This window comes from Gastrolobium bilobum, unplaced genomic scaffold, assembly GCF_033153095.1.
Source record: "Gastrolobium bilobum isolate Gb01-03AN ecotype WA unplaced genomic scaffold, APGP_CSIRO_Gbil_v1 utg11781, whole genome shotgun sequence".
NCBI classification, from domain to species: domain Eukaryota; kingdom Viridiplantae; phylum Streptophyta; class Magnoliopsida; order Fabales; family Fabaceae; genus Gastrolobium; species Gastrolobium bilobum.
Genome location: NW_026895233.1, coordinates 1705 through 13251, shown reverse-complemented (window position 1 = coordinate 13251; position 11547 = coordinate 1705). Strand labels below are relative to the sequence as shown.

Sequence of the window (11547 nt, the reverse complement as noted above, 5' to 3'; positions counted from 1 at the left end):
TTGAAAGAGAGACGAGATTACAGCTTCAGTTAACAATTTTTTTTAGAAGGAGAAGGATATTGTAAGAATCAAGTTGTGTTACTACTATGTTACTATCAATCAATCTTACCGTTAGATTATTTATGTTGATCCAACGGTTATATTTATTTCTATCTTTGTATGATCATGATTTTTCAAATTTAATATTTTATATTTGTTTTCACTTTTGTATGGTTATGATTTCTCATATTTAACGCTTTCACTTTATATATGAGAAATCGTAACCATGCAAAGGTGAAAAGATACATTTCCCCCCCTAAAATAAAATAATGTATAACTTAATCATCGGCTACGAGGGGATGGGATTAAACTTAATAAGATCACGATGTATTAGGCGTAAACCCTTCTCGTATCTCTTCCCCATTCTAACCCTTGCTTTGAAAAGTTGCTTCAATTCTTCAATGGCTTCGACGCTTGAGAAACTACTGAGAAAATCACTACCACCCACAACAAGATTCATCAATAGCTTTAATCCCTTGCAAGCACCCAATCCAATTGTTGCTCTTCATCGAGAATGTCACCGACCCACGACCCCAATTCCATTAATGGAACACTTCCCTTCTGGGTCTGCGTCATGTTCAACCGTGATCTTTCCTAGCTTCCCTTTTGGGTTTTTTTCAAAACCCATTTTTGCTAGTGGGTTTTGCTTCCCTGAGGTTGAGGACGCAGATTTGGAAGATTCTCGAGCCAGCTGGGCTGATAGCACGTAGAAGAAGAAGAAGAGGAAGATGAACAAGCACAAGTACCAGAAGTTGAGGAAGCGCATGAGGAGACAGTCTTAGGTGAGGGTTCAATGGTTGGTGTTTTTTGGGGGCAATGGGAATGAGAATGCATTGAATGATCTTGATGAATTAATTTCCTGATTCTGTATTATTTTTTAAAAAAGGAAAGGATATTGTAACACTAAGTTGTGTTCTTATCATGTTACTACCAATCAATCTCACAATTAGATCGTTTATGTTTATCCAACGGTTATATTTATTTCCATCTTTGTATGGTTATAATTTCTCAAATTTAATATTTTATATTGAAATTTTTTTTGTTATTTTAAATGACACAAAGTTATGTCATTTTTAATGAAACTATGTCCTGTTTTACATTCATTTTTTTTATTTCCAATTTTATAAATTATATAAATTTAGAGTTTATTAATATCATGTTAAAGGAGACATGTTATTTCATATCATAGAATGTGAATTCTACAACTTAAAAAATAAAAAAAAGAAAAGAAAAAGCGTCACAATTATCGAAAGATGTTATCACATGTAACATAAAATAATTTTTTTCATAAATTTATACTATACAATAATCATATCAAACAACTAAAAATATGATAATATATAATTAAATTTATAGTATCAAATCGTATGCATCACGTCTCTAACAGTTTGTTCATTCCATAAAAAGAGTATTTGAGGGGAGTAGGTGAGGAACCTAATAATATAATATTTAAATATGCCAATTATATAATGTGCAAGCGAACCCTCTCTCTGGTGACTGTTGACTAGTGTTGCTGTTATTATTGCTATAAGCAGAGGGAAGAAAGAAAGGAAGAAAGAGTTGAAGAATGAGCAGCAGCGCGGGAAAGGTGGTGTGTGTAACCGGTGCTTCCGGTTATATAGCTTCATGGATCGTTAAATTCCTTCTCCATCGCGGTTACACTGTCAAGGCCACTGTTCGCGACACAAGTCTGTTTTCTTTTCTTTCTTTTAATTATTATTATCATTATTATTTGGTTCTCTTGTTTGTGATTATTGATTGATATAGTTCTTCTAAAATTAAAAGATTAATTGTGTCCAGATGATCCCAAAAAGATCGAGCACTTGATTAACCTTGATGGTGCTAAGGAGAGATTGCACCTGTTTAAGGCAAATCTTCTAGAAGAAGGTTCCTTTGACTCTGTTGTTCAAGGCTGTCATGGTGTTTTTCATACTGCATCTCCATTTTATCATGATGTCAAGGATCCGCAGGTTCATTTCCCTTTTAGTTTACATTTAATTTATAATTCTTCGATGTATGTGTTTTTTTTTTTTCCGAGACACAACGGTGGAGTTGACTATTTTTCTTATTTTTTTCTTATTTTTTTTAAAAAAATTAAATTTCAGGTTGAATTATTAGATCCAGCTGTGAAGGGAACTCTGAATGTTCTTAAATCATGTGTGAAATCGCCATCTCTGAAACGTGTTGTTTTAACCTCTTCTGTTGCTGCAGTTGCATATAGTGGAAAGCCTCGAACTCCCGATGTAGTAGTTGATGGGACTTGGTTTTCAGATCCTGATTTCTGTAGGGAATCAAAGGTTTGTTCCGTTTTCCCTTAAAGTCATTCTTTTGTTCAGAGTCTACTTATTATATGCTACTCAAATCCTTGAAAAAAATAAAAAAAATATGCTACTCAAATCCTTGAAAAAAAAAAAAAACCATTGGATGAATGCATTTAGGGCAAAAAATCTTCTATGCCTTGCTTTCCTAAGAACCTAAAAGCCTCATATGCATTAAAATTGATCTATATCTGTTGCTTTCCTTCCTCTTCCCTTTGAAAGTTTGTATATGTTGCTCTTGCCTATTCATTTGTTAAGAGTTGGGAATTGGGTTACTATGCTTTCTATCTGAAAGGTCATTTATGCGCCTTCAGGGACGATTCTAGGAATCAACTTATGAAGGGGCCAAAATTATAAAAGTCAAGAATCAATATATTAAAACAAAAATTTGTAAGTTGAAAAATTAAATACATGATACCTTTATCGAAGTTGAGCGCGGGGCTCCTTGATATCATAAAATTCATAATAATTGAATATGTGTGAACTTTTTCAGCAATTTTTCTTTCAATATAACTGACTAGACTGTCAGCCTCCATCTTGTTTCTGAGCCTGTTTCTGACTATTCATTGCTGAAAATGATCTCTCACTTGTACTTGTAGAAACAGGAAGTGTCAACACTAAAATACTAAGGGAAGAAAACAATCAATCAAATGATAAATCTCAGATTTTCCTGTTTACACTAGTTCTAGGCATAACTCAGAAAATATTGACAAGTGCTTCAGTTTAGGATGATGAGGCACATCAAGCTCATAATATTGTGCTTGTACTCTAAGATGCAATCTCTATAGCTTTGTGCAATCATCAGGATAAAATCTAGTTGCCGATTCCCAAATATGATCAACATTTGGTAATTTATAATTATCTTTTGGATCTAAGGCGGCGCTGAAAGTAAGCAAGTCCACAATTTTATGATAAAATCTGCTATTCATTCCTTGCAACTGTGTGTCTATAGTAGCAGTAAAAAGATTGACATGATAGTGATGTTCAATTGAAACATATTCAACAGGCTGTTCAGAAATGACTAACAGATTTATTATTGAAAAGAAGATTACACAATTGGAATACAGGTTTAATGACTTGGGAATGGAGTGACCTAGTCTACAATGCCACAGTGTATATGTGGAGGCTTAGATGCAACTAGAGTAGAAAGAGTTCGTCCCTTGAGATTTGACAAAATTATTAGTAGGTCGAAACTCAAACTTATGGACACAAATTAGGTTCTTAGTGATGAATGAAACAAGTAAAAGATTTGTGTGTGAATGATTGGTGAGGGTGTATGGTTGAAGAAAGTGATGTGGAACCCAGAGAAACAATAGGCAATCCTTGACCATTACCCATAAGAATTTGGTCTCTGCAATCTAGATAATGACCCTGAAGCAAGTTTTATGGACTATAATACATGATGTGTTGCACCTGAATCAGCACACTAGTTTTGACCAATCGAGGGCTCAAGTATCGCGAGATAAGCGATGGGAGAAGGCCTTTGAGTTTGAATAGAATGAATAGATAGAGCACAGTAGGAGTTCAGAACTTGGTGCACTAAGGAGACAATGAGGTACTAGTTGCACTGAAGGAGGTGCTGGTTGCACTTGAGACAGTGGATGGCATGGCAGAGTAGGGTACTATGAAGTATAGGACTGTTGCACTAGTGGTGAAGCTTGAGAATGAAGAACAAGAGCTAGAGTTGGAGCTTCAGTGCAGGTTGGATCAAACCTGTAGTAGCAGATTGTGGTATCATAGCCATATTTGTGACACAGTTGACATTCAATGAAGCTTATATGGCAGCCACAAACACCCTTCTCTAAGCGATGCCCACTGCCATGGCGGCCACCGCGGGTGGGCCTAAAACCATGATAATTGAAAGGTGACCCAAACATAGGTTGTTGCAGCTGCTGTGGCAGAGAAAACTGATCACCAGTGCCAAAGCCTGGGGAAATGGTACTGAAGGCTACATGGAGGATGTCAATTGGTAAGAAGTTTCAGTGTACTTGGAAATAATGTTCGGTGGTTTGTGAGTTGCGTCGGTAGAGAGTGAGGATTAGTGATTAAATCCTTCCCTTTTAAAATACATGTTAAAGTAGTCTGTGCATTGTCAGTGCGGAATCTTTTAATTTTGGTACCAAATTGTTTTTTATCATGGCATGAAAATAGGGAAGGATGGTTAGCAAAAAAATCAATGTGACCCAAGTGCAATCATCAATAAATGTCACAGACCAACAACGTGCTCCAGAGATATTAGGAATAGAAGATGGTCCTCATATGTCACTACGAACTAACTCAAATGGTGAGGTGCTCGTATTATTGCGAATGGGAAACGTTACACGCTTATGTTTGGCAAACTCACAAATTCCACAATGGAAGTTGGAAACATCAACTTTAGAAAATAGGGAGGGATACATGGATTTGACAATTTGGAATGATGGGTGACCTAAGTGACGATGATGAAGCCAGATTGGAAAGAACATCAGAACCCTTATAGGTCAGCTACAAAAACCTGTCCGGGCATTTCAATGAGGTAGAGACTTTCTAACTCTGGTTGAGATGATTCTTTTGCGTGTACATTTTGTAGTCGCAGTTCACGAGACTGAACTTGAGTGGTATGGTTTTCTTCCTCGTGGCCAATGTGGCTGGCGTTTTCATCTTCGGAAGCAATTACGGACAAGTTTTGGAAGGTTCAAACAAAAAGAGAGATTGGCTATAAAGCCGTGAGTAGCCAAAAGATATGGCAATGAAGGCCAAGAGAATTTATAAAGAATGGCAATAAAGGCCAAAAAATTTCAGAGGGCTGTGGAGGCAATGGTCAGAGCAGTCTTGGATCAGAAGTACTCTGATACCATGTGCAGAAAAAATAAAATATGAAGATGAAATAATACTTGCACTTTTTGGCTGAATTGCTTGGCTTAAAACAAACCAAGCACTCTACATCTATTTATATTCAAAGGGAGAATAAATACAAAAAATGCATATGATATTTACTAGAGTCTTTCACTCTTCCTAGGTGATTATTTTTAAAGTATATTTAATTCTTTGTGCTCCACTATCTCCATTAATCATGCTCCACTATCTATATTAATTACGAAATCACCCAAATAATTTATTTACAACAATTTTCCACATGCCTTAGTTGTATGCTTGCTATCACTTTGAAATTTAGATGCGCCCTTATATTTGATCTCACTACAGAATTTGGTATCCGAATGCATTATTTTAACTTCGTTCCCAATGAAGACTAGATCTTGATTCTTATGACTGAATTGAGTTCGTTGTGATCTTGAGATTCTGTACCTGTAATTCTGATGCAGAGATTGTCCAGTAAACTTTTTAAAGTGCTTCACTTGTTTACCTAATATTGTTTGAGAACAACTTAGTAGCTTCAATCTTATATGCTCTAGACAATTGCTATTTAGCTATGATGATAATGTATTTATCCCAACGTAAAATTGTAATAATTTTTCTCATATTATGCTACCATGCTCTTCAACATTCTTGCCATTTCTTATTTATGTTTTCAGCTGTGGTATGTGCTTTCAAAGACTCTGGCTGAAGATGCTGCCTGGAAATTTGTGAAAGAAAACAACATTGACATGGTTACTATTAACCCAGCAATGGTGATCGGGCCTCTCTTGCAACCAGTCCTTAACACTAGTGCTGCTTCAATTTTAAACGTAGTTAACGGTAATTATTATTTACATGCTATACTGTACAAATGTCTATTATCCGCTTTGTCTGCATCCGGATTACATGGTTTTGAACTCAATTGCTTTTTCTGTATCAAGCAAAATGTAGAGGGAAATAAAAAATATTAAAATGGAAATGAAAATAAAGAAAAGGAGGGTTATTATAAGTACAATCCACATGTCCATTTGAGAAATGCGCATTTTAATCGTAACCGTTATTGTTGATCTGGAAGAGAGTATATTCCCTTTTTATGTCTAGCTTGATTATTGTCTAATTTTTTTTTAAATATCATCGATTATTTTCAATATGTCATTGGTTGGCTATTGAAGTATTTAATTGTTATTTTAATGAATATTAGCGGTGCCTATGTGCTTCAAATATATTCATTTTTCCACTGGACAAGATTTTGTCGTCGTACATAATATACGAATTAAGAGTATGAATGTATTGTATTTAACTGTATGTAAAATTGTACAAGAACCCCCTATTTAAAGAGGTTAAATGACCTAATGGGTTAAGCCCAAATAATCTTCTAGAATAATCTAAAAATAAAATAATAATACAATACAATATTATTCTAACACCCCCTTCAAGCTGGCGCATATATATCATAAGCTCCCAGCTTGTTACATATATGATCTATTCGGGGACCTCTAAGAGCCTTGGTGAAAACATCTGCAAGTTGATCACTAGAATTGACAAATGTTGTCTCGATCTCTCTTGATTGAATCTTCTCTCTAACAAAGTGACAGTTAATTTCTATATGTTTGGTCCTCTCATGAAAGACTGGGTTAGAGGATATGTGCAATGCGGCTTGATTGTCACAAATGAGTTTCACGGGCCGTTGTTCACAAAGATGTAGTTCCTTAAGCAATTGTCTCAGCCAGATGAGCTCACAAGTTGCATTTCCCATTGCCCAATATTTTGCCTCTACACTTGACCTGGCGACCACAGTTTGCTTCTTACTCTTCCAAGAGATCAAATTTCCTCCGAGGAGAACACAATGCCCCGAGGTGGAGCGTCTATCTGCCCAGTCAGCATTTGAATAGCTAGACACCTCTGCATTCCCTTTATTTGTGTATAACAAACATCTTCCTGGTGCTCTTTTGATATATCGAAGAATCCTGACGACTGCATCCCAATGAGAGTCACAAGAAGAGTCAAGGAATTGACTTGCCACACTAATTGCAAAAGAGATATCTGGCCTTGTCACAGTAAGATAGTTCAACTTTCCAACTAATCGGCGGTAACAACCAGGGTCTGCCAATGGCTTCCCCTGTCCGCGTAATAGCTTAACATTAGGATCCATAGATGTATCAATGGGTTTACATTCCAACATACCAGTCTCATCTAGGATATCCAGTGCATACTTCCTCTGACAAATGGAAATGCCCTGCCTAGACTGTGCCACTTCGATTCCTAAGAAATATTGAAGTTTGCCAAGATCTTTGGTCTGAAATTGATTGAATAAATACTTTTTAAACTGATCAATCCCATCTTGATCGCTGCCAGTAATAATGATGTCATCAACATACACCAGGAGATAGATGCACTGGCCAGAGTAGCTATGCCCATAGAAGACAGAATGATCGGCTTTTCTTCGGGTTAAATCGAAAGGTTGAACGGGGGAATTAAAGCGACTAAACCAAGCCTGAGGAGACTGCTTCAGGCCATATAAAGATTTGTGAAGCTTACATACAATTCCAGAACTCTCCCCGTTAGCAACAAAACATGGTTGTTGCTCCATATATATTTCCTCCTGCAAGTCACTATGTAAGAACGGAGACCCACTATGAACGGAGACCAGATATGGAAAGAGGACGAGAAGGCGAGCAAGACGGTGGTGGTCCGGCCCGGAACGATGGCTGGACGGTGGCTCACGCATTGGAAAAGTGGATCAGCCGCCGAGAACTTCCACCAGCATGTGGCTGCTTCGATGACGGCGCGACTTGGATAACGAGGTCGCCTCCTCGAGCTGGTCCTGCTCACGTGGTTGTTGGCCGGAAAACTTGCCGGAAAAATGATCCGGCGGTGGTGAACAGTGGTGGATGGTGATTTCCGGCTATGAATGGAGGCTGATGATGGTTTTTCTGACGATCTGAGGTTGAGGACAAGCAATTGGTGACTAACTGAGGGTTAGGTTCTAAAAGAGGGTTGCCAGTATGATGCATGGCAGAATGACTTGCCTGAATGATGCATGGCAAGATTTTTCTGTGGAAGCAAGGTTTCCCCGAACCAAGCTCTAATACCAAATTAAGAGTATGAATGTATTGTATTTAACTATATGTAAAACTTTACAAGAGCCCTCTATTTAAAGAGGTTAAATGACCTAATGGGCTAAGCTCAAATAATCTTTTAGAATAATTTAAAAATAAAATAAAATAACAATAATACAATACAATATTATTTCTAACATGAAGAAACTCTTTCACTGCCATGATGCAGGTGCACAATCATTTCCAAATGCTTCTTTTGGATGGATCAATGTGAAAGATGTTGCAAACGCCCATATTCAGGCCTATGAGATTGCTTCAGCTAGTGGAAGATATTGTTTGGTTGAGAGAGTTGTTCATTACTCAGAAATTGTGAAGATTTTACGTGATCTGTACCCGACACTACAACTTCCAGAGAAGTAAGTTCAATTATTTTCTTAATTTCAAGAATGCATATAATTTATATAAATATATGAATGCTAATCCCCATTTGCTGTACCCCATTCTTTTAATGCTTTACGTGCCTGTTTGAAAACTCAATTCAGTGCTGAAAATGAAAAGACTCAGCATCTATATTGAATTAATGTTGTTTATTTAATGCATATAGAAAATGTAATCAAGTAGAAAAGTGCAGAAAATAGTCAACAATTGAGAGGTCACTCAATGAATTTGAAAATAACCCTTACCTTATTTAAATCATTTAATGAAACTATTCCACTTTAATATAGGCTTATTCATTATGTTAAATTCAATATCTTCCTTATTTACAATATAAGCACTTAAAATATTTCGAACACTGCAAATTCAGAACTTAATTTTCCTCTCTCGAAATGCAGTGCTGAACTTTTCACTTTTACTAAACTTTACCCTCTGTAAAATACCTATTCAACTCAAAAGTTTAAGTTGTTAGGTAAAGGTCACATTAATGGTTTTATATTATATTTCCTTAGCACCCCTCTCTCTCTCTCTGTTTTTTGCTCATCTTCTTGCCAAGTGTTGTAGTTGGCGTATTAATGAAAGGTTTTTATAGTTGCCATAGTTATTACTCCTGATTTTTTTGTAAAATTTTATTGTATGATTTGGAGCTAGCCCGTAGATAACTCATTAATTTGTGACTTTTTATTTCAAAGAATAACTTAACTTATGTTTTTATGCTTTAGTAATTGCTTTCTGCACTATATTGTCATCTTAGATGATGGATATATTATTACACATGTAGCATAAGCATAGTTGAATCGGTTCAATAACCGAACCACTTTGTTTGACCAGTTCGAAAATTAAAAGAACCAAACAGGTTCTTTTTCTTTAAATACTAGTATTTTTTCACTTTTTTTTTTTTTTACTTTTTATCGTAAAACTGGTTCAAAATTGGTTCGGAACCAAAATCAGTTCTAAACCCAATTTGGTACCAAAACTGGTTCTTAAAAACTAAAATTGGTTGAGTTTGCCAAATGAAACACTAAAACCAGTTTGGTTTTCAAACCAAACCATTGTCGAACCGAACCGAACCATGTCCATCCTTATAGACATCTACCTTAACATCTGGCCTATTTGCTAGCCAACATTTAGCTCCGTATAACATAGCAAGCGTTATTGTTGTTCTATAGAATTTTCTTTTTCGTTTGACAGGAATTTTGCAATCATACAAAAATCTTGATTCACTGCTCTGTCTCTGTTTCATCCATCCAACTTTGATTCTATGGTTTATGACTCTGTCTCATCAATCTTCCCCTTTCTTACAAAATTGATCCCTAGATATCTAAAAGCATCTTTCTTTGGGACCTTTCCAAGCAAATATGTAGAATATGTAGAATATTCTAGATAGTATTTATTGATGTAGTTAGTAGTTGTATATTTAGTTGGTAGTTGTATATTTATTGATGTAGTTTGTGGTTGTATATTTATTAAAGTAGTTGAGGTAGTTGGATGTACTCAATATAAAAAGGACCCATTGGGTCTCTCAATGAATCAAGAAAGTATTATTCAGATAAAACACTTCTTCCACTTCTTCTTTTCTTCATGGTATCAGAGCTGGTTATATTCCAGTCTCTTCCCCGTTCTGATTTATTTTTAAGTCATTTTCCTATTTCTTTTTTTTTGTTTTAGCCACTGCCCAAGCCAGAATCCTTACCTAGACACCTCCAACCACGAAACCAAGGCCACCATTAGGTTCAGAACAAGATTCTGAGCCAGCCCACAGAAGACCCGTAGCAGTACTGTTTATTACTGTAGCAGTACTGTTCATTACTGTAGCAATTACTGTTTCACTGTAGCCAAGATTGCTCTCATTCATTGATTTTTGCGAGCAACCCTCTTCCTGTTTTGAGGGTCAAAATCGTATTTGGAGGAACTTTTTTCTGGGTACCTGTTGTTAGAAAACCATGGACGTTGAAAATTTTGAAAATTCGTCTTTTCAGAAATTGATGTCTCAACCTGCTGAGGCAACTAGTCATGTTGCTCAAAAAGGTATGGCATTCCATGTTGAACATAGTAATCGTTGGATCCTTGATTCAGGAGCCTCTGATCACATGACAGGTAATGCAACCTTATTTTTCTCCTATACCCCTTACTATCACCCGTCACGAAGAAGAACAGCTGATGGGAATTTCTCCACTATTGCGGGAAAGGGATCCATTAAACTTTATGAGCATATTATTTTGAACTCAGTATTTCATGTTCCCTCTCTTACTTGTAATCTCATCTCTATTAGCAAACTTACTGCTGAGTTGCATTGTGTTGCTAAGTTCTCTGCAAATGCTTGTATCTTTCAAGAACAGGACTCCGGGATGATGATTGGCAGTGCTAGAGAGGAAGAAGGGCTATACTATTTTACAGATGTTCATTGTGAAAAGAGGATTTTTTCGAACCACTCTCTATGTTTATCAGATGACTGTAATGATGTTTTGTTATGGCATCGTAGGTTGGGACACCCAAATTTTGTTTATCTCCAGAAGTTATTGCCGAACTTATTTATCAATAAAAAGCCAAGTTCCCTTCTTTGTGATATTTGTCAGCCTGCAAAGCACTCTCGTGTCACTTATTCTCCTAAGAAATATCATGAATCTTCTCCCTTTACATTGATTCATAGTGATATTTGGGGACCTGCTCGTGAAAAAAATGTCTCGGGTGCTCGTTGGTTTATTACTTTCATTGATGATCATTCTAGGGTATGTTGGGTATATCTCTTAAAAGATAAGTCTGAGGCAGCATCCACTTTTAAAAACTTTCATGCTATGATTCAAACTCAATTTCAGACTTCTATCAAAATTCTGCGAACAGACAATGGTACTGAATATTTT

The 11547-nt window shown here is 36.2% G+C and overlaps 1 protein-coding gene across 1 annotated transcript; it reads left to right on the top strand.

Moving 5' to 3' along the window:
* Window positions 1-1457: 1457 nt before the first annotated feature.
* Window positions 1458-8671, top strand: LOC133300987 (cinnamoyl-CoA reductase CAD2). The gene is made up of 5 exons (XM_061500582.1): window positions 1458-1727; window positions 1840-2009; window positions 2145-2336; window positions 5870-6032; window positions 8481-8671. The coding sequence occupies exons 1-5, from the start codon at window positions 1607-1609 to the stop codon at window positions 8669-8671; spliced, it is 837 nt and encodes a 278-aa protein (XP_061356566.1). The 5' UTR covers window positions 1458-1606.
* Window positions 8672-11547: the final 2876 nt, after the last annotated feature.

Excerpts from the sequence above, each read along its gene's own strand:
- LOC133300987 (XM_061500582.1), top strand. The coding sequence starts at position 1,607 with ATGAGCAGCAGCGCGGGAAAGGTGGTGTGTGTAACCGGTGCTTCCGGT. Across the intron at positions 1,728-1,839 it reads GGCCACTGTTCGCGACACAA|ATGATCCCAAAAAGATCGAG; the intron begins GTCTGTTTTCTT and ends AATTGTGTCCAG. Across the intron at positions 6,033-8,480 it reads AATTTTAAACGTAGTTAACG|GTGCACAATCATTTCCAAAT; the intron begins GTAATTATTATT and ends GCCATGATGCAG.